We start from the raw sequence: 23,816 nt of genomic DNA, 5'->3' as shown, positions 1-23,816 counted from the left end.
ATGCAGAATTTGCGTAGCAAGACCTCAACGTTCTTCCTTGCGTAACACAAGGCCTAATGCTCATTGAGAACTACTTTCCATCAAAAGTTGAGGTTCTTGCTGGACTTGCAGCTGATCAATACTTTTAAAGGTGGAAAAAAATCTGAGTATCCTCTTTCAAATGAACGGAGAGCTGAGCTTGGTTTCCTTCCCCAAGTTTCCCTGGGAGAAAGTTGTCCTGAGATGGGTTCATAAAGTTTCAGGTGAAAGTAAAAGATTTTACTTCGAAAAGAGAATTTTTATGATTTTTTTTTTGTTTTAAAGTATTTGGAGTTACATAGCACAAATTGATGTATAAATGGTATTCACAGGTAAGTAATTTCCCACTTCATTACAACTCTGATAGGAATCCTCAGAAGTTTGAGTTCAAACTCACTTGATGTTCCAGGTATGTTGCCATTAGAAAAGTATGATGGAAAAGTTAAAAGTACTGAAAAAGAAAACATTTTAGTTTATCTCTTCTAGTCCAATGGAAAACACATCTAAAATCCCATTTTTACTAGGGAGATGGAGGGTCTCTTTCAGTTTTTTTTGGGGGGGAGGGCTTGGGTTTTTTAGCTGTTTCCTTACTAGTGTGGTAGAACAGTGTGAGTTCTGCTTAGTGTAGGTTTTGTGCAGTCTCTGTCCTTGGAGGTTTTCGACATACAACTGGATAAACCCTGAGCAGCCTGGTCTCACCCGATAGCTTCGACCATTATCTTACAATACTGAATTCCCCTGTTTTGCCAAAGGGGAAACAAAGGAATAGAAAATCCTAGTGATTTACTTTTTAGCTACCTTCAGCTGTGCACCAGCATATACGACATAAGGAACTGACCTTCAAAAATTCGTAATTTTTTTAGTTTGTTTTTTTCTTCTGGTTTTTAACATACCTGAGGAAATGCGCACAATTGATTTTGATTGGAAAGATTTCTTAATGTTCAGTGGCACTTTTTCCAGAGCCAATAGATGTTTAGTCATTCCACAATGGTTAACAGTTTGTTCAACTTCATCATTACTGTAGTTTAAGTGTTGCTTAGACTTCTCCTACAGTCAATGAAAATCTTTTGTAAATAAGATGGAAGATGTGATAGCATGCTGCCAGCATCTTCAAAGCTCCTTTTGATTGTGTGGTAACAGCAAAATAAAAAGATATATAGATAGAAATGCAGTTATATATGCATACGCATTTTCAATCAATCTCTGTAAGTATAGAGCCTTTATAGTGGTACCCAATAGCACATTTTATGGGCTTTAATATTAGTTTGCTGCTTTTTTATTTCAAAATTACACAGTCCTGAAATAGATTGTGCAGGTGATGTTGTAAAGCTTTAAAGCACATGCACAATTAGAACAGATTGAAAATGTTTGCATTAAAAGAAAAAATTAATTTAAGTCAAGGCTTTACCCTCTAAACTGAAGCAGCCTGAGTTTGTCCATCTGTTTTGTCATCACTGTTCTTGAAGGTGCATTTCTTTAGATCATGTTTCTGAGCTCTCCAAAGGATAAGTAGACCTGCTGTGTTTGCAGACATATCAGCCTTTATCTCTAGATTAAATGGGTGTTAGAGAATGTTTTTCTTTCAAGCAAAAGCTGGGCTACATATCCTATTTCATTGTTCATGTCCACACCTCTCCCACGTCTTGACTTGACCTTTATGTCTAAGTGTATTTCATTAATTTTCAAGTTCAAGTGTATTAGCAGAAGTCCGCACAATATTGAATCTAATTTTGAGACTGCATTTAATTTATATTGTAAAAAAAAATAAATAAATAAATTAGAAGTTTCTTTGTCTTGAAACATGCTACTTTTCAAGCACTTGAAAAGTCCAAGCCAGATTTGTTTTGGTGTTTCTACTACAGATGAGTTTAGAAAGGAATAAAACCACATTTCAATATCTGTAGACATAATTCCCCCTTCTGAACTGTCATTAATCAGTAGCAAGGAACAGCTGCACACAGTGCTACCTGAACAGCTATCAAGTGTTCTTGTATGTAGTGTAGTTACAAGGTGTAAAAATTGTTAGGAAGATATCTCTGTTTCCTGAAGGCTTCCTGTGTCTGCAGCTGGGATGGTGCAGTGTTGCTGCTTGCTTGTTATGCCTCTTCCCCACATCTGCTTCCCGCTCACTCTTACCATGCATACCTCTTAGGCAGAAAGAATGTTTTTCATTAGACCAGCTGATGTAGTTAGAAACAAGGGTTTATTTATGTATGAAGCCACACCAACCCGTCTTAAGGACAGAGAAACTTGCTTGGTTTAGCTTAGCTGGTGTAGTTGGGTAATAAGATGTCTTTTCCTTGCTTTATGCTCTTAAATCCTCAAAGAGCAATGAGTCTTTGTTTCTTCCTAAGCAGGAACTCTGCCTACTTAAAATGAATGTATAAGGTCTTCTCTCTTTGGCAGTACATATATTCTCAAAGTCATTATTCTCTTAGCTAGTTTACTAAATCTAGTGATTGGGAATATTGATAGTGTTGACAAATATGGATTTCTGTGGATCACCGTTCTCCTTTTGGAAGGCCTTTCTGCAGAGACTTACAAGTAAGCATACGGTATTAAGACTAGGAATGAAAAAAGCTAAATTCAATCAGACAATTCTTTTATTACATCAAATTGATTTGTACTCTACAGCTGTATTCTGGAGATCTTTGAGCAAAGGTAGGTTCTCTCACGCCATTCCCAGCTTATCAGGAATATCCTTTGCTTCCAAAGGAATGAAGAAAAAAAAAAAAGATCATTCCAATCACCTACATAAGCATTTTAGATGTGTCATTTCTGTAGTACGTATTGCTTTTGCTGACAATTTCAAACAGAGCTTTTGTAAAAATGCAATCAGAAATTTTAATGCTAGTGTTTAACTTTAGAATTTCTGCATTCACGCTATAAAACGGGAATGGTGGAAGCTTTAATTAGCAGGTGCAATCCTGCCAGACGTATTTGTAGAGATGTAACTGCTGCTTCCTGCCTGGAAAAACCCATCCTGCTTGCTCAAAGGCTTCACCTGCTGCTCTCCCACTCTGCCGTTCTGTTTTCCCTGCGTCATGGAGTTCTTCAAGGAATACACAGTGTTTCTCCTCAGGAGCACTTACGGTGTGTGTTTCAGTCTACAGTTTCACCATGAGGATGTCTATTCCTAGCAAGTCTGGATGTGGAAATACTGGCAATTAAGTCGGTTTTGCACAGAGGTTGAAGTTGCGTTAGTTTCTGCAGAGCTCTGTCCTACCAGGTATTGTCACCACAGCGTGTAGCGACCCATAGCACTTCACTGAAATTCAAACAAAGTTCTAAATAATGGTGGTTTATTACACAGAAATTATTTACTAGAAATACCAGAAGTTCTTTTTAACCCATTACAAAATATTTTATTGACCAAATTAATAACTTTTGTTCCAATAGGATGTCAGTATTTGAAGAATTTTTTTTAACTTTTGGCATGATGTCAAAATGCAAGTAAGGAATAGGCATGACTCAGGTTTTCCTGAGAAATACTTAGGATTTGTTAGAGCAGCAGTTACCACAAGTTTCTAACAAACATAGTTTAGTAGTGATATTTGAAAATTAACAATTTGGGGAATTTTAATTGGGATTTAATTTGGCTTTTAATTTGAAGTGCCATGTTAAAAATCTTAGAAATTAATGCTGCATTTACTAGACATGAAGAGTATCAGAATATTTTTTCCTGATGTGTTTACTCTGCCATCCTTGAGGACATGAGCATAGCAGTGAAAAGGGAGTTAATTTTTCATATTATTACAGTCTGTGGCTTTTTTTGATGCCATTTACAGTGAATTGGCCTCTGCATGGTCATGACTGGTAATGCTGCTGGTTTAAGTAACAGGTTCTAGTGACCAGGTGTTGCGTGATAATTCTATTTCCAGTCAATTTGAATAATCTGGCAGTGAAAGGTGGTAAATTGCACTAAAGTTCTGGAAAATCTGTCCCTCAGAAAAGTTTCTCTTCATTCACTGAGTAGCATAAAGAACTATTGGTAAAACTGTATGACAGATAAATCAGGCTTTTATTTTAAAACTACTATAACTTGTTTGTATGTGATAGCAGGAATTTTGCTGCTTATTTTGCCATAGAATGTATCTGTTGTGCGTAGTGCATCTCACTACAGACATCATGTAAAAGAACTGCGCACCCCTAGTGTTTTATTTTCTGTGCCAGATGCCTTGGTACAAAGGCCCAGCCAGCGCTGTTGATGTGCTGTCTCGAGATTAGGACACTGCTGGCGGAGTACAAAGGATTAATTCCCAGGTTCCAGTAAGTGAAGAGTCTGTTATTCCTAAAGCCAGGTGGTTCTCAGCCTGCTGTGCCTTTTTCTCCAGCGTAGTGCTCGTGTCACAGTTGATGGCGTTCATGACACGTTGGCGCTTGTAAAACTGCATCTTCTAGCAGCAGATCATTCATAAGGGAATATGTATTCCAAAAATAGAGACTAGTCTAATGAAGGTGTATGCTGTGTACTAAAGCATTAACTGTATTTTACCTTGCACTGAAAATAAACTGTTGACATGGGATTATACCTGTTAAAGCTTCCTTTTTTCTCGTGAACTTTTTAAGGTTAAAATGCACTTTGCTCCTAAATACAGGGCTACTATATTAACAAAAAATATTAAAAATGTAAATTGGGCAGAACTGTTATCTTGCATCATTTTGCCAAAAAATATATTTTTGGTTGTTTCAGGGTTTGTTTTTACTTTCCTCAGTGGTTGTTTCAGTAGCAATGGAATGCACTTACATAGCCTTTTCTGAAACAGAAATACTGCCAGCATCTTTTGTGAAAGTCATCTTTTCCGATCCCTAACATTCTGTGATTCTGTGCTTCCATTAGTATTTAAATAAACATGTATGGAGATTTATCTGTGCGAGTGGAGACGTGTACCACCTCTCCCACAGTCACTGACTCAGTTTATCAGTGATTTTATTTTACAGAAGATTTCTGAAGTCCAGCTTCCTAGAAGAGCAATGCTGCGGTTTTCCATTCCTCAGCGTAGCTATTTCTACACAGCACAGAGCAGTTCCACTCAAGGGTCAGGACGGCAACCTGTGAACTGGTGATGACTTTTCCCTCCCTATTTACATGCCTAACCTACTTACTTTGTGCTTCCTGATATTTTGCAAACAAATGCCATTTTCCCAAAAGCGCTGCTTTTTAGCTTCAGTCTCCTATCTCTGTAGTTTCAAATATGGACCCAGGTCATTGTTATCACATGCACTGGTTTATACATTTCTGAGTCTGGAAAGATTTTTCCATTTCCTTTCTGGGTGTTTAAGATTAAAAACTGCCACAGCTAGCACTGAGCGAAATCTGAAGATTCCTTAGGGAGGAGCTGCTTTCTGAAGGACATCTGCCCAGTAAACACTTGTTCTCTTTTGCCTTTTCTTCTAAATTTATTCTCTAGTTGGCATTTTCTTTTGGTGCTTTGAGTCTGCATTTTTTACACAGCTGCAGATGATTTGCATGAAGTTGAGCAGGTATCTTTTGTGGTGGTGTTCTTATATAACAAACACTATAAAACTCAACGGAAAGAGTCCCATAGATAACTTGTTTATATTAGCAATTTTTTCTTTCCAGAACACTAATAGTTACAATCTCTAGTATTAATATCACTGCATCTGTGCTAATCTTGTAAGAAAGACGACTGAAATACTGCAGGCAAGATCATTGTTTCAGAAAAAATGGAAAAGCTTTTTCTCAGCATTGCTGCAGAGATGGTCCCAATTGTTCTTTTTCTGCTATGACTGCACTTAGGAATAGATGGACGTTCTGCGTCTTGGATTCTTTTGTCCATCTCATTTGATTTTTAATGTATTTTCTAGAATTTTGTATAAACTTATTACAAGCTTTTTTTGAAACTTTAGAGTTCAAAAAGTATTTCAGAATAACTTTTTTCCCTGGAAGTGTAAGGTTTTTGACAAATGAAGTTTCTGTCTATCTTTTAGTTGGAAAATTTTCATTTTGAAATATTAGACAATGTTTCTGGTACTAACAGGGAGGGGTATGGAATAACACCCTGGAGTTACTTGCTCCAGGTGTAGATGTGGCATTTGACTTTGAAGATTTTTTTCCTTCGAGGGAGAAAATTCTCCTGTTCTAATCAATGTTTTTTTCCATGGAAGTTCCACTTAATTCATGAGAATATACACTGCAGTTATCATTGCAGTGTGCTCTTAGGGTACTTTCCTGCAAACCTCCGTGTTTAAGGCTTCCCCAACACTATGCATCGTTCCTTTATGCTTATTTTGGAAATTTGTAACATGCTACTGAGTGCATGTACCTATGGACTGAAATACAAATTCAGTCATAGATTGCATCACAAAGAGAAACACCACGTTTAAATGCCAGCACAATATTTGTATCTTGTCTAATGTTTTCATTCCTTTGAAGTGAGCAGTGAAAAAATCTACCTGGTAGAAGCACAGTGTTCGAAGAAGTGTTCAGTCTACCTGTAATATGGTGTGGTGGGGTCTGTTTAATTCTTGTGTCCACTATTCTGATGGTGAAAGAACAGTCCCTTAATATGCTGTCATAGGAAACCTGTTTCACACCGATTTTTCTGCGTGAAGAAGAAATAGTATTATTTTCCCTGCACTTTAAATCAAATACCACTTGCTTTGTTCGCATCTACTCGTGATATTAGTAAATGAATCTGAGAACAGCACTGTTCGCTATTTGCTCCACACGCTTTTTATCTGGAACCCTACTCAACCTGGTGATGGGCCTCTTTGCCTTTCTTCTCATAGCCATGTATGTCGTCTTTTTGTGTTCTCCATATTTTTTTCCTCCTGGTTCTGATATATCTAAGTTATTTAAGTAGTCTTTGGATTGTTTTATCCCCTTTCTTGTTGACATCTTTCCTTTTCTTTGTTAGGTTTTATTGTACAAAACCCCTGGTAAGTTTTCAACACCCATCTTGTTCCCTGTCTCTCTTTGATCCCATGTGAAGAGCTTTACTGTTTGATCCATTCATGTGCTTATGGCACATAAGATAATACATAGGGATGTGTGGTATTTTAGAGAGCTTCATAGGTGTTTCTACGGCCCCGCTCTACAGAACAGTTGCTTAAGAGGGGACCTATTTTAAAAATAGAAACAGAAATAAAAAGTATTTGGGTTCCTCTATTTAAATATGGACTTCAGTATTATCTTTATATGTGAAATATTAAAATATTTTCTTAATTTTCAAAATTAATAAGTGGCAGGAAAGAAGAGTGAATCCACAAATGTGGTGGTCATATAGGAAAATACAGGAAAATAAGAGAAAGTAAGAGCATTGATGCAGAAATTTGAAGTAAGATGATGATAAAAAATTCATTGTTTCTGTCTCTCAGCTGAGCTCATCTTTTCTTTGCTGCTTGATAGAAATTTCAGTGGAAGGTATTATCTCTGTTATGTTTCTGTTACGCTATTCAAATAACTGCTTTGTTCCTGCCTTTTAATTACATTTTTGCACTGTTCTTTTTGCTTTTGTTTGTTTAATTTTGCTGTGTTTGTTCTCATGAGCCCCGAGATCACCACTAGATTAGACATATTTGTAAGTCACTGTATGATATTACATGCCGGGGTGTTTTTCTGGTTTAGTTCATGGTATTCTGCTCATTGTGTGTGTTTTTGTTCTCATAATTGACAGCCCTTTCGTATGTCCGTTGCTTGAAAATTGGTCCTTTGTGCTTGAGATGAAAATTCTCCTGTCTGTTCGGCTTCGGCTCTATGGAAAGAATCATGCTTTGTAGCTTAGGCCAGTCCTAGGTGCTGGGAGCGAGTTAAACAGCCTCTGTCTGCATATTCCTTCTTAGATCTCTCATACTTGCCAGTTGTCTGGATTATTGACAGACACAAATACATCTTCTCCTAGAGTCTATACAAAGTTTGATAATCTCTGTAGTCCCCATGCCCGGACCAACTGCTGTTATGAGAGCTGGTGCTCACACAGTGTTTGCCCTAGAACCAAAGAAAATAGTTTTTCTAACTTTTCCACAGCTAAACTCATTATTTCTTTGCTCAAAATGACAATAGGCTCATGTTCTGTATTGGTAAACTGGCTGTCCAAAAGTAGCTTACCTGGCTTTTTTGGTTGGCAAGAAGGAAAGTGTTTCCCTGCAAGCTTACTGTTGCTTAAAGTGTGAAGCTGGTGGGACAAGTGTCCTCCTATGATGGGCCAAATGAACACGGCAGTCTTGAAAAGTCATTTACTTGTCTGGTAGAGAGCTGATGCTACCTCCCCTCTCGATGGGATGTAAAAGTAGTAGGATATTGCCCTGTGTAGCCATAACTACAAAAATACATTGAAATTCTTCCAATGGAGGAAGATCAAGTTGACTGAAAGATCTTGGTGGCCCTTCAGTGTTAGGGGCTTTTTTATTAAAATACTCTGGGTTCACTTGGGAGTAAGGGTTTATCCAGTTATATAAAAGACTTCTTGCAACTTCTTTTGCTGGGATCCACGATTTTTTTTTTTTTGTAGGTTTTAGCAGCTTGCTGAGAGTGGTGTCTAAACTTGGATTAACATCTAGATATTTGGACTACGCTTTTCTCTTGCAACAGGCACAATCGCCAGCAGAGCTTTAATGAACATCCAGCAGGATGCTGGAAGTTATTAAGGACGGTTACTCTTAGCTTTTCTGGGAGTATTTGTTCTCTTCCCTGTGCTGGGAACTCAGTCCCAACACTCCTGCTTACAGCCTTGCCCCAAGTTAGGATCAGAGCACAGAGCTTGAGGCAAAGCTGGTGCTAAGTCCTGCCATGTGTCCTCTGAATTCCGTCCTTTTCCCTTCTCTCACAAAATTGAATTTTAGGATACACCGGAGTTTTTTTTTAGCTTCAGGTAATTTTAAAAATGTGTCTAAATTAATACTGTGGTTCTGACATTCCTTCTTTCCATTACTACTTGTAGTATCCAGTAAAACCAGCAAACGTTGGCTTTGCTTTGTGGTGTTTCACAGAGGCGTAACATGCAAACAGGTGGAAAGGCTGGGGGGTTTTGGTGCCTTGGTGGCAACAAGTGAACACACCACTCAACATTTTCAATAGTTAGTCAATAAAACTAGTTAAGTCTTAAGTATGTGCTTAGAAAACCTCACTGACACTACGATCAGTGCATTTTGAAATTACATCACTTACTGGAAGCTTAGCTTCAGGCACTGGTTTTTATACAAGCCCCACTTTGTTCTGCATTCGTAAAATACAGCTTTATGTTCTGAGCAGTAGTTAAATAGTTACTTGAGATAAACTGTCTTTGGGAGGCTTCAAATTATTTGACATTCTAATCAGACTCATCTTTTTAAAACAAGTTGGTGGTACAGGCTATGACAGACTCCAAAACACTTGTTTGGTTCATGTTTGTAGGACTTGACTGAGAACATTTTCACCTAATAGCTTACGCTTTTAGGGATTTTTTTTGTTTGGTTTTACAAAAAGCATGCTGCCCAGCAAACCAATTCTGTACCCAGATATAAAGCCACAGATCTGTGGGAACTGCAGATTAATGATTGACAAAATCGAGTTTCCTTTCTTTCAGTTTCACACTTTTCCTTCCCTTGAGGGAGCACCAGTTGTTCTATTCCTGGACACGGCTGCACTCTCCCCTTTTCTATATGACATGATGTAATTGCTGAGCTGCATTAGGTTAGAGATTAGTCTTGTCTCATGGCTTAAACCGGCAAACACTGACTGGAGGCAGCGCGAACCCTTCCAGACCCAGGGACTAGTACCAGATGCTTGTGGGTGCCAGAAAACAAGCGATAGAAAACTGTGGTGCCATTTCTCTTTGAGGGAGTGGGGGGTTTGGCTCCTTTTAGCTGTTAATGTTAAGACGCATGAGAATTTTTCTTACAATTGCTGTTCATTTTTAATGCTTTTTGTACCACACTTATTTCTAATATCGTTAAATGTAAATACCATTGTAAATAAATATTTTCTGCCAATGAAAAGCAAGTGTGTTGCTGCTTTGAAAGGTAGGCTGGCTAACATGTAGTCCCAGCTACTTTACAGATAATATAACCAGCCCCTCCCCCCGCAAAAATTAAAAAAAAAGGATGTTGTTCTACCTTTTGCAATTTAAAAAAGCCCTCTTAATTCTCTGATGAATACCTGTACAGGAGTTCGAAATGATGCACCATGAGAATTTTAATAGATAACTCTGTGCAAAGTAGAATCCAGTCTGCTTTTCATAAATAATTTAACTCTGTGATGAGAACCTGCCTTTATCCTTGAATTTGGCTGTCATTACTGCTAATTACTAGCATATGTATAAACAAAGGTATTATACCGTTTTAATGTGGTGTATCTTCCTTCTTTCTGCCTCGTTTGCTGTCATTTCTCTTGAGCTAACTCTGAGCTTCCTGATAGCTTTCTGTTTAAGATTAATAATGACCTCTTAATTAAAATAATGACTACTGTATTGCACTCAGCATTATGCTGCATTTAAAAACATCATCACGTAGGTGAACTGTCGGTGACAGAGATGCACCTGATGTTATACGTAGGTTTTTTTGATTAAGTGCATAGGAGTGGTGGTAAGTTAGAAAATCTGGACACCAATTAAGCAAAATTAGTGAAAATTTTGTAATATTTTTACTTACTAAAATAACTTTCTGTTGATAATACCTGTGATCAATCTAAATATGACTTAATTATGTGAAACATCCATACTTAGTTGACTTTCATATGGTTCTCACTTCTAAGGGAGTGTTAAACAGCTCTTCGCATGTTACAGATGCTGTTTTCATTACTGTGCTGTTGCACAACTTGTTGTCAAACTTGTTTTGTCTCTATTTGTTTTACAACATCTACAGGAAGTAACCTGGTTGGGTGTAGACAGTGATGATGCTCCAAAGTAAATTCAGGAGTTAGGAAGAAACAAATACGTCTAAAAGGAAAGGTATCTCTGCAGTGCTAGTGGACTTTAGCATGAACATAATGATTAAAAAAAGACCTGACACCACAAATCTAAACCAGTAGACATTTTCAGTTGCATAATTTTTGTTTCTGTTCAAAGCAATGCATTTCAGCTGTGGAAGTTGCTCAGCATCCTACCTTCAATTCACTGAAGAATTTAAATGTTCACTTTACCATGTGAGTAGTCCCATTAGTTAAGGACTGAACCTGCATGACCCAGTTCCCACAGACGCTGGGACCCAGCTGGGTTTCTTCCCCTTGCCCTTACAGAACGTAATCAGTATGGTAAACAAGGCTTAATTATGTCCCATTCTGCTGCTGATTCAGAGGAATACTGATGATCTAGGAAACATTCTCTGTAGGTAGATGAAAACTCCCATCAGTCTCTCTAGATACCATGTTTAATAAACTAGCTGACAGCTTTCATGGGGAGTATAGTTCACATAATGTGATAGGGCAAAGAACACTAAATGACTGGAATTAAAATACATTTGTACCTGCATTGCCAGCCTGGTCGGTGTTATCAAAACAGTACCCAGGTTCTTGTAAATATGAGGTCTTCAGTTCTGACATGAGCTTTACATAGAAGCAAGGAATTGCTGGGGAAATGGGTAACTGTCGGATGTCATTTTAAAGCCTTCTATAAAAATGGGACAGGCAGAATAATCCAATTTGCCTCGTAGGCTGGAAGCAACTGACAAAGTCTAAGGGAATTATGTAGAAAACTTACAATATCTTTCAGCTAAGATGACTGTTTTCCATTATCTTTGAGTTGCAGGTCCTTTATAATTTTTTAGGTAGAGAACCTTAGCTTGAGCAGTAGCAAGACCTGATGTCTCTTTGCAGATCCCTTGGAAACAGTCCCTTACAAAGGGCCTGCTCTTCTGAGCGCTGTTCTGTTCTTGGGGGGATCCAGGTTACAGAAACGTGAATGTTACTAAATGGTGATGAAAAGGCTTCAAGTCTGATCAATTCAAGTGGAGAACACACAGCTCTGTTTACTCCCCATTTAAAACAGCGTAAGAGAACCTTGTGTCTTAAAAAAATACAAGCAAATAAAATTCTCTCTAAATGAAAACCAGTACTGTTGCAGTCAAGTGATTATATCCATTCTTTAAAATACATAAAGTTACAAATATCTATTTTCTTTGGAACATGGATGTTAAAGTACAAGAAAATGCCTTGAGAGTGTCATTTTAGTATGTATATACATCCAAATAATTACTGAGATGGATCTAGAAATCCTACAATATCACCTATAAAATCCTCTTTACAATTTATGTGCCTTCAGAATTGGGCTCATTCCTAGAGGAAAGGATAGAATAGAAAATCTAGGCACAGCAATAAACCTGATACACCTATAGTTAATAGTTTATATACAGTTGCATTGTAAAATATGTAGGTATGTTATAGACTGTGATAAAAAGACAATGATCCAAACCAACTTTTTTACACCATATATTACATTCACAAGTCATATATGCAGAAATTAAAGAGAGGAAAAGAGTCCTTGATTTCCGTGTACTTTTCCAGACTTGTGCTGGATTTGATTAAATGCTATTACATATAATGCTATTATAGCTTGTTATGCCTTTCGCCAGCCAGTGTTTCTGTTCAGTGTCTTTTAAAGAACCAACCCTTCAAATCAGTTGGCCAGAAGTATTAACCATCAGTATTTCAATTAACAGGGTTGTGACTACAGTTACTCAGGTCAAGAATTTATTATGCTTATGAAAAGTATTATTAGATACTTTTGTAACTGAACTTTCCAAAGATTCTACGTGTACTTGGATTTATTTTTTTCTGCAGATTTTTATAAAAAGTTAGAAAAAGTTGTAGTAAGTAAAACTCACAAGCATTAGTGTGGGTTTATGCTCAGAGATTAACTTGTGGTTTTAAATGAGCTCAGTTTATCCAAAATCTTTACCTTCAGTCTTTCAGTTTGATAATAGGCTTTCCATTGCCGTGATTTCTAAACAATTTACACGTTTCACTTCATTGATCTATGAAGCATCCCTGCAAGACAGGGAAATGACAGGGGGTCTGTAAGGGTGCGAGCTGCTCAGGGAGGAATTCCCACTCCAGCCCTCCTGGGTCACCAGGACACACGTATGGCTCTTGAAGACTGAGCAAAAGCTGTTTAGAGTCAGCAAATCAGGAACATAAACTGCAGAGATTTGCATGAATTAAGGTTTTCTGAGCAGGAATTCGGGACTAAGGGAGAGTCCAGTTCCAAGGTCTCAGCCTGGAACTAAGAACTGAAAACAACTACAAAGGAAAATCTGCCACGTTTCTTTGTGAGTTTTATTTTAAATATATTTTCTGTATCATCTGCCTCATTACAGATAGTAATTGGTACATCTATCAGTATAAAGAAGGAAAAGCAACATCCAGTTAAAGAAAAAGAGAGAAAAGAAATTTTAAAGGGTCTGATTAGATGGTGCTGTTCCGTTAGCTTGGTTATCCTGTGTAATTCTGAGTTAGTTCATCCCTTGGGAGTAGTTTATTGAGAGCATATTTATTGTAGGAAATAATTTATTTTCTCTCAAGAAAGCTTTATTGCATTAGGAACCTACAGCTAGGTATATAGGATGATTCCATTTAGTGCAGAGTTTCTCTGGGGGGCAGGATGGATCATTTTGATTAGATTACAAGGGAGGGTCCCGGTTTTCCCCCACTATTGAAAGCAAATGCCAATTATCTATCTTTATAATGCTTATGTTTCTAAATGTGATGAGTTTCTTCTGATCCCTGTGCTCAATTTTAATGTGCTGATGATGGTCAAAAGCCTGCTGAAAAGTACCTGAAAATTTATCTGCTCTGGTGGCAAATTCTGAGCATCCTGGCATCTTTTACTAACTTTCAGCTTTGTGGTCCAGGGCTAGTGATTCGTGACTACCAAATGTGGCCGCTGAGAAGGCTGTCGGCCTGCCATCACTCCCTTTTGCAGACTTTGATTGCTCTGTTGAAGAGTGTGGCTCTGAATTTGAGCTGGATCACCCACTCTGAGCCTTTTTATCCTCAGGTTGCATATTTGGGCTGGTTGGCCTCAAAGCCTAAACCAGACCTGGCACAGGATGGGCTGTCACCCAGAGATGGCTTTTCACTGGCATAACCCAATTTCCCAGTTGTGATCTTACCGGCCAGAGGAGCCCTTTGTCTCTCAGCACTCTTCTATTACTAATTGTCCTTATTTCAGGAGCAGCAAGGCAAATGTAATTCCAGTCCATGTGAGTAGTTGTTTTTAATGGTTCTGCTGAGCTTTGAGGTTTGTTGTTTTGTTTTGTCTTGTTTTTCGTGTTTATGATAGTACTCAAGTATTCTAGTCTGAACACATTTTCATACAGTTCAACCAGTTATTTCCGGTAATGGAACATTTCTCTATAAGGGCCTATTGTTGCACTTCGATTAAACCCCCCCCATCTTTCCCTGGGGGCTGCAGGATAGTGAGTAGCTACAGAGTATCATCAGCTGCAGATCTGCAAGCGTTAAACGCCTTCCACTGTGGGGGAAGAGCACTTTCTGTCCTACTGCTGACTGAATTGTTCCTCCCAAATAAACGCTGGGAAGCAAGGTTTGCTCAGCATCCGGCTTCATGTTTTAGGTGAGAGAGAGATTTAGTCCAAGCAAATCCAGACAGACAGTGCTTTTCATTTCTTTCTGCATCGGAAGAGCCAGAGAGAAGGGGAAGGATACATCCCCAGGTGCTGGCAGGACAGACGGATGGCCGGAGAACAGCGATGTCTTTGCAACTGGAGGATTCTGCTCTTCCCTGAGATCCCGCATATTCCAAGGGCAGTTCTGCCCACTATGGCTGGGGGAGGAGGGTTGGATTCCTTCATCCATACAGTCAACCAATCCTTAAAGTTGTTCCCCATGTACTTACCTAAGCTGTATTCATTTCTTCTGGGGTTAAGAATCTCTTCCATATCTGTCCTTTACTCCACAGAGGCAGAAAGTTGCACTCATCTGATGGAGAGAGTGCTCTATGCATTAACATTTTGCTTTTAAGATAGAAGTATATTGCTTATTCTAATTTGGTTTTTCTGTAGCCCCAGGAAAATTTTGAAGGATATTAATTTTTAATGCCTTGTTGAGTTGAGGCCTGTATTGAGACAGCTTGTGCTGCTTGAAGTGACGTGTTCCACCGTGTAGCAAAGCAGTAGTTGTGGGAGCTGCGATGGGAACGTGTTGTCTTTGACGGAACATGCTACCGTTCTTCCATAGCGCTTTAGAACTTCAGTGCCTTTCTGTTGCAGACAGCCCTTCCTTTCTCATCTTGTTTTTTTTCTTTAATTACTGCATACCGCCTCATTTTCTGGCATTCACTTACTGTTGGCTTTCCCTTGGCAGGGGCTGGCATGGAGAGAGATTGGAGAAAGAAATTATCATTCATTATTTCTTCTCGAAATCCCTATAGTTCAGCTCAGAAACCTCATTTTGTTGTGTAGTAGGAACAGACATCTCTTCTTGATGGATTTTAGGTCATCTGAGCAGCACTGATAGTCTGTCAGGGTCAGTCAGTCTATTGAAAATGAAATTATATCACAAGGGTTTTTCTTTCTTAACTCTTGAGCCTTAGGAGAACATGAATCCCTCTGACTCTGACCTGATAAGAGGTTACATCTCATAAGATTTCTTTTCATTATATGCTAACTTTTTATAATATATATTTCATTATATGCTAACATTCAGATCCATAATTTAATTGATTTGCTTATTTTCTGACAGGACAGCAAAAGTGCAGTGCTGATAGGATAGGAACAAATATGTATTGTGTTTCATTTCTACGGTATTTCAGGGAAGGTGAAGTGTTGCGGTATTATTTTCCCTTACCACCTCCATACAAATGCTTCATTGCTGTTACAGGGCCAAAGCCTAAAGAGAAGTACCAGCTTGAGGAGAAACTTCTTAGAGAATTTTTTTGTTGAAATGAGCTTGATTTGAGGGTGTAATCCAAGAAGATGCTCCTAGTGATTAGTGTCAAGAAATGCACCCTAAATAACTGAGAAGAGTTTCTATTTAGTTTGATTTTGGTTTGTGACCTGTGTTCTGTGGTGCTTTTCATTCAGTTTTACATTACAGTTATAAGGTGTGCACCCTTTATTTTCTCAGTGTGTTTGTGAAATATCAAAATGGACAATTTTTACCTTCTTAACAGGACATGGAGCAGATGTGAAATGTGTTGACTGGCATCCAACGAAGGGATTAGTTGTATCGGGAAGCAAAGACAGCCAACAGCCCATCAAGTTCTGGGATCCGAAGACTGGCCAGAGTCTTGCCACACTGTAAGTTCTTGCCCACAGAGTCTGTGCTTTGCTCAAATATGAGCTAACTTCATAAAAATTATTTTTTTTTTGAAGTATCTTCTTAGCTTTTTTCCTCACATCATTTTAGCCGCACACAATGGCTTCAGATAGAAAGCTAGTGCCTTAGCTGTGCTGGAAAATGTAGAGGTTAGATGAAGTCATGCATATACTTGGAAAACTTTGACTTTAATTCACTCTGTCCTTGTTCATAGCCTTCCCGGTCGCACAGTTCTCATTTGGAGAATGGGATTGGGATGTTGAAACATGAATGAGATATTTCATCTGACCAGTGAAATATTTCTTACACTGCAGTAGGGCCATGCACAGTAACTGAATCCTGCTCAGTGAGCGTTGCCCATCACACTGCAGTACAAAAGAACAGTATTAAGGGATAGGGCCTTTGCACAGAAAGCTGCACTGTTCTGGTTTAGTAGCCTGAATTGCTGATGTTGACCTGAATATTTGGGACCGGTAAATAATCATATTTTATTTCTGTCTGAGGAGTCAGTATCCGGACAGTCTTTTTTGTTCTCTGCTTGCAGACATGCTCATAAAAACACAGTGATGGAGGTCAAACTGAATCTGAATGGCAACTGGCTGCTGACAGCTTCTCGTGACCATCTCTGTAAGCTCTTCGACATTCGTAATCTGAAAGAAGAACTTCAGGTCTTCAGGGGTCATAAGAAGGAGGCCACAGGTCAGAATTTGTTATATATTTTTACTGATGTTTGGATTAAAATGAAAGTGTTTGGGACCCTGATTTTCTTTCATTCATTCATTAGAAATCCCAGTGTTGTACTTTCTGATTGTGTCTTTACTCTATTTCAGCTGTGGCCTGGCATCCTGTTCATGAGGGGCTGTTTGCCAGTGGAGGATCCGATGGCTCTTTGTTGTTCTGGCATGTTGGGTAAGTGGCATTTTCATCAGAACGTTGGAAAGATGATCATCAGACCTGCAAGCTATTACACTAAACATAAAATAGACTTTTCACCTTTGAATCCATATTTAACGTGCATGTTTATGGTGTAGTTTTGCTCTATACCTGAGGATGTTTGTGAATGTGCTTTCTTGATGAAGAAGTTTCCTGTGCAGGTGTATTTTAAAGGATACAATTGCTTGTACAGAAAACAAGTCTTTTGTTGAGAGGGTGATGAATGGTTGAAGCTCCTAGTTTTAGGGCTTTTCGCATGATGTTACAATTATTTGCCTTCTAAATGTACAGTTAAAAATCCTACACTACTAAATTCCCTATTAAGTACAACTGGGAACAATCAATTCACCCAATAGAAAAATGTCAGAGGCTTGAATTTAGCAAATTATGGGATAGAGGAACAGGAACAACTGAATAGCAAAATTTTTATATTGTGTCTGTAGCAGATACACACTTGTGTCATGATTAAATGTTTTGTGTTTGGGTTTTTTTGATTTATGCATCAGGGTTGAGAAAGAGGTTGGTGGAATGGAAATGGCCCATGAAGGAATGATCTGGAGTCTGGCGTGGCATCCCCTTGGACACATTCTCTGTTCAGGCTCAAATGATCACACCAGGTATTTTCAAGTATTTAAAGAAAAGATCTAAGGAGGTTTATTTACATTTAGAAACTAGAAGAGTACACAGTGTCAGTGAACAAAGATAGATTGAGATGGTCCTGATACACAACCTATGGCAAAGCAGAGAGAAAAAACTTATGGAAGGCACTTGCATTTTGCGTTAGAAGCCTGAGTGATGTCCATCCTCTTGTCCTTCATCTAAAGAAGCTTTAAAAAACACTAAGGTTTTGGATTTCTGTGAGCTTTGAAATCTCATGAAGAATTTTTTTTTTAAAGAATTGTAGCTTTCTGCTGAAGAAATATTCCCATAGCCAGTGTTTTATTCCCACAGATGGTCTGCGGGTCACGTGTGTCTTTTCACATCGCAAACATGTTTGGAGGCGTATAGTTTGTGCTTTTAATATTTTTGGTAGAACAAGCTTTAAACACAGGGCGTTATATATGTAGAGTAAATTTTTGTGTGTAGATGTGTGTATCGATAATGTTAGTTGTATGTTAAGAACACATTTGGATTGATTGAGGAGTTATTGGAATGGACTGTAAATATATCTGTCTGTTCAGGATCTGATATCAGTGCATTATACCCCTTACACTTCGAAGCATCTTCTGAGTTGTAACTATACAATTCAATATGATAATTGTTGGGGTGTTATTTTTTTGTTTGAACTTAACACCTGAAGTCAGATCCAGCACTGAACTTGATTAATAAGAATTGAACCCTTACACACTCAAGCTAGCATGCTAAAATTGAGAGAAGTGGAAACTAATTAGATTAAAAGTAGATAATACTTTTGATCCTTTATTGAGATCGTATAACTTCCTTTTGACAGCAAATTTTGGACTCGAAATCGGCCTGGAGATAAAATGCGAGATCGTTACAACTTGAATCTGCTGCCTGGGATGTCAGAGGATGGTGTGGAATACGGTAAGGCAGCTTCCTCGAAATGGAAGAAAGAGGGTTGGGGTCGGGAACAGGAATAAGCCTGGAGCTTGTAGCTGACACTAGAGTGCAGCGTCTGGACAAGACAGTGGAACAGTATTATAGCGGTACTGACTACCTAGATAAACTTTTTTTAATAAGGATAATCTTACTGTTGGTGTTATCAGTGATTACCGTTCCAACAATGAGTTTTCTTTTGTTTCCGCAGCTCCGGGAGGTAAGACCTGCTCTGTCAAACGCAGAAAGGAGGTTTGACTCTCTCTCTCTGGCTACGTCCAGTTTACTTTTCTTCCTGAAAACTTCATGTGACTTCAGGACTTCCCACAGTCCTGAACTACAGCAGGAAAAATCTTTCAAATTATTGAATTTGACTAAAATCTGAAAACTTTGCCCCCCTCTTAAGGCTTTATCTTGGTAGTTTTAGGCTGCTCAGAGTTGCCCAGCTCTATGGCATGCCTCAGCAACCTTTTCATCTCTGGCGTTGTTGTCTGTTTCCTCAGATTTTTATTTATTTGCTCTTTTGTGTCTGGGAGTGTTAATTAAAATGCAGCGCTTTAATCCAATTTAAGTTTTAAAATTTATAGATTCATAATGACAAAGATGGGAATGGGTATGGATTATTGCCTTTTCTGAGATTCTATCATGAATGTGACTTTCTTTAAAGGACATGGTTTCTGAACTTTTGGGGTGTATTTATTAATCTGAAGTTCTTTTAATATCCTCTAATTTGTGTATGGGATTAAAAAGTGACCCACTAATTGTGAAATATGTAATGATAGCAATGGTAAAAGCATGTGAGAATCCAAAGAGATAAAATGATAACATAACGAAAAATGTTTGAAGTATAAATATTTGTGTTTCTCTAGATGATCTGGAACCCAACAGCCTGGCAGTTATTCCTGGGATGGGAATACCTGAACAATTGAAAATAGCCATGGAACAAGAGCAGATGGGTAAGTAGGAGCTGTGGGGAAGCATTTTCCTGAGCCATCCAGATACTGTGTGACTTCTCTTCCTTTCCTTTCCTGTATTTTGGCAGCACAGGCACTGTTTTCTGTATTGTGCATATCTCCTGTGTAAAGAAGGAAGAGTTGAAAACCTCTGTCTCTTTTGCTAAATAATCTGTAAGGAGAATAAGAGGATTTCTCTGTGAACCTGCATTGCTCTGACTGTTTGTCTCTCTGGTGCTAAAGGGAAAGATGAGTCCAATGATATTGAAATGACGATCCCAGGACTGGACTGGGGAATGGAGGAGGTAATGCAAAAGGACCAAAAGAAGGTGCCACAGAAAAAAGTGCCCTATGCAAAACCAATACCAGCACAGTTTCAGCAGGTAAGTACTTGATACACAGTGAACAGAACAACTCGTTATTTTCCCAGCTTCCAAAACATATGAGGCTGTTGAAACGTTTTGAATTTCCAGTATCAGCTCTTTCATATCAACACTCAGTGCAACATAATTCACTACAGTTGGTAGTTTAATTACTATTTAGGCATGAAATATTTGCTTAAATCCCTTGTATCTTGTATCTGTACCTGGAAAATAAGATGTTACAAGACATTGAAGTTTCGTTCAACACTGGTTTTAGCTTCTGAATATCCATAATACAGAGCATTCCAGTGTATCTTTTCCCAGTGCAGCAATATATTGTATGCATGTTGTTGCTCAGAATTCATCTTGTGTTTACTGTTCTTTTTAGGCCTGGATGCAGAATAAAGTTCCTTTGCCTCCCCCACCTGAGCCATTGAATGATAGAAAGGAAGATATTAAGCTGGAGGAGAAGAAGAAGACACAGGCGGAGATTGAGCAGGAAATGGCAGCACTTCAGTATACAAACCCACAGCTCCTGGAGGTACGTGTGTCAGGACAGGTATCAGCAGATGTGTTTTAGTGCTCTCTGATTGATTTGGACCTCAACACTAAAATATGTAACTTGTTTTGCAGTAATTTTTTCACCTTTTTTTCAAAAAACATCTGATTTAACAGGACCTTGGACTTAATGCATGAAAGTATGATACCTTCAGTGAGGTCCCAACGTTTCAGTTAACTAATACCAATCCGTGCATCTCTTTAGATGTATTTTTGTTAATTAAGAGAAAAGTACTAAGTCTTTTTAAACTCCTGAGATATTAGATAGATGTTTCTGATTTTCAGTTGTTACATATACTTTCATGCTTAGTTGATTTTTCTGGGTCTCTTTTTTTCCTGGACAGCAACTGAAGATTGAGAGACTTGCACAAAAGCAGGCTGAGCAAGTGCAGCCACCACCTCCAGGAGGTTCTCTCCATGGACCTCAACCTTTTCCAGGGCAAGGCCCAATGTCACAGATGCCTCAAGGATTTCAGCAGCCCCTTCCTCAGCAAATGCCAATGAATATGCCTCAGATGGGACCTCCTGGTCCACAAGGACAATTCAGACCTCCGGGATCCCAAGGACCTCCATTACACCAAGGAGGTGCAGGTCCACAAGGATTCATGGGACCACAAGGACCTCCAGGCCCCCAAGGACCTCCACAAGGAATGCCACGGCCTCAGGATTTACATGGACATCAAGGAATGCAGAGACATCCTGGCCCTCATGGGCCAATGGGGCCACCAGGTCCACAGGGTAACGCTGGCCCTCAAGGCCACTTAGGACCACAGGGTCTACCTGGGTCTCAGACTCATTTAGGACCACAGGGTCCACCTGGCCCACAAGGTCACCTGGGTCCTCAAGGCCCCCCTGGGGGCCAAGGAATGCAAGGGCCACCTGGTCCCCGAGGAATGCAAGGACCTCTTCCTCATGGTATGCAAGGAGCTCCAGGATCTCAAGGGATGCAGGGCCCTATATCTCAAGGGCCTTTGATGGGACTTAATCCAAGAGGGATGCAGGGTCCACCAGGACCCAGAGATAACCAGGGACCTACTCCACAAGGGATGATGATGGGTCATCCGCAAGAAATGAGAGGTCCTCATATGCAAAGTGGTTTACTAGGACATGGTCCCCAGGAGATGAGGGGCCTCCAGGGACCCCCGCCTCAAGGTACAATGTTAGGACCGCCACAAGAATTGCGTGGGCCACAAGGCCAGCAGGGACCTCCACAAGGCTCCTTGGTAGGGCCACAAGGAAACATGCAAGGACCTCAGGGACAACCGAACCCTTCGAGGGGGCCGCATCCTTCCCAGGGCCCTCTGCCTTTCCAGCAGCAGAAAACGCCTCTGTTGGGCGATGGGCCTCGTCCCCCGTTCAATCAGGTACGTGTTGGTCTGTGTAACAGGAGGAGTGTTAAGAATGTGGAAATTATAATGTCACACGATAGAAAGGCAGAGGAAGAGCTGAGGGGCTGGAGGTTCGGCACAGCTGCGAGACTGGGGCCTCAGGGAAACCTCAATGGGAACAAACGGAGTTATATAGTTTGGGAACAGTATGGGTAAGTGCAGAAAGGGGTTACTGGAAATACTGGTACAGGAAATATGTAACCCCAAGAGAAACTCCAAGCTTTTAATTGAAAGACACTGAACTGTCTTAAAGGGGGAAGTAGGTAAGCACTGAGAAAAGTTGATTTTAAGCAAACTGAACATAAGAAAACTTACATGTGTTTATTAAAGCAAGTTACTGCCAACTCTCAGTTGTCCCAGAGTAGTTTATCCAAACTGTGATGAATTAACCATAGATGCTGACACACCTGGACTCAGCTCAGCTCTGGCTGAACTTACCAGTTCAGACTAAGCGCACTGAAACACAGCTATCCTGCTTCGTTTAGCCACCTTTGTACTGCCTGGAGCACAGGCTCAGAGACTGGTGTTGCCCACCGTTAACTCGTTACCGCACCATTTGCCAAGAAGCACAGAGGGAGCCCAGCTATTGAGCAGGTTTGTCTAGGACTAGCCTAGGTCTGGTAGGCTGAGGACTGAGCTGGAGCTGCTGAGAGTGGCCTGGATGTGCTGCTGGTTTGATGTCCATGGGGCACTGGACTCACAGGGTGTTCACCAGCTGAGCTGGAATACTGCAGTGTCGCTTATAGACCCAACGATTAACTCTGCAGGGATCAAGTCAGGCTTTGATTAGGTCTGGTTCAGTATGAGGCACAACCTGCTCTGCCTTCTTCAGCATCATTCGCAGCGGGATTGTTCTGCTTTCTGCTCTACCACAGATAGCGCAGAGACTCCTGTGTTTATTAGCTCTTGCAAGTTCCTATTTGTGTGGCACTGATTCTGTGATCCTGTATTTAAAATTTTTCTCGATTGTCTTCAGCTTTAAGGTAAATTTTGAAGTGAATGTCTGGAAAAAAAATCGACTTAATTTTAAAAACTGGGGGAGGGGTTTGGACAGAATTATCTCTTAGACTTGCAATCCAGTTTCTAGTTAAAGCTCTAGACAGGTGTACGTGTATAGTCCTTGGTGCGTAGTCCAGTACCAATCACAGTGAGTGATGACATGTTGAAATGAGCTTTTGCTCAGTAATTTCATTTTGGTTTGAGGCAGAGTAGCCTACAAATTGTGTGTTTTATATGAATATTTTATTTCCTTACAAATCAGCGATAATTCCCTTCAGAAGTCTGTTAATGTGACACTATTGCTGAGATTGCAAAAGTATCAAAGTTAGGCAAAAAAGAGTTGGCTCCACAACTATCTAACTGAAACCAGCATAGCGTTTTTCATTGCTCTCCCAGGGAGACAAACTTTTCTGCTTTGAGACTAATTACCAAGATGTGTGTGTGAAAGTCTGTGTGTGGTTACATATCCGTGTGGGGCTGTCCTCGTCTGACCCTGCTGTGGGCATTCTGCTCAGAGTTGAGTAAGCTGCTTTTGACAGGTGCCTGGTTATTTTCAGTGAATTCTGCTATCTTGAAGTCTTTTACAGATATTAAAAAAAAAAGACAAAGCAAGGTGTTTTTGACCATTTTTGGTTCCTTCTGCAGCTTTAGTATGGTAATGTATTTAAAAAATGAACAGATTTTTAAATGCATAATGTCAGGTTTTGCTCCATCTTCCTGCTTTGCAATATGAATATGATAGTAGTTCCTATTTAAAAATGCCCCATCTGCGATTTTTTTTTTAAACAACAGGCTTTAGGTTGTTTTTTATTGTGAATTTGACACTCATCTTCTG

General features: G+C 39.4%; 1 protein-coding gene across 6 annotated transcripts in view; it reads left to right on the top strand.

Annotated features, from left to right (window-relative positions):
- The window catches only part of WDR33 (WD repeat domain 33), a 70,273-nt gene that overhangs the window by 34,382 nt on the left and 12,075 nt on the right, over positions 1-23,816 (top strand). The window contains exons 8-17 of one of the 6 annotated variants that reach the window (XM_065844648.2): positions 16,086-16,212; positions 16,776-16,930; positions 17,062-17,140; positions 17,671-17,781; positions 18,615-18,709; positions 18,933-18,941; positions 19,591-19,677; positions 19,918-20,057; positions 20,425-20,577; positions 20,939-21,958. In XM_065844648.2, coding sequence (XP_065700720.1) covers positions 16,086-16,212; positions 16,776-16,930; positions 17,062-17,140; positions 17,671-17,781; positions 18,615-18,709; positions 18,933-18,941; positions 19,591-19,677; positions 19,918-20,057; positions 20,425-20,577; positions 20,939-21,958 — 1,976 coding nt within the window. The other 5 variants (XM_065844645.2, XM_065844647.2, XM_071812413.1 and 2 more) reach the window with 5 other exon arrangements.

Source organism: Patagioenas fasciata, chromosome 9 (assembly GCF_037038585.1).
Source record: "Patagioenas fasciata isolate bPatFas1 chromosome 9, bPatFas1.hap1, whole genome shotgun sequence".
Lineage (NCBI taxonomy): Eukaryota > Metazoa > Chordata > Aves > Columbiformes > Columbidae > Patagioenas > Patagioenas fasciata.
Note: the sequence above shows the minus strand (reverse complement) of the source record. Positions and strands in the feature narration are given on the sequence as shown.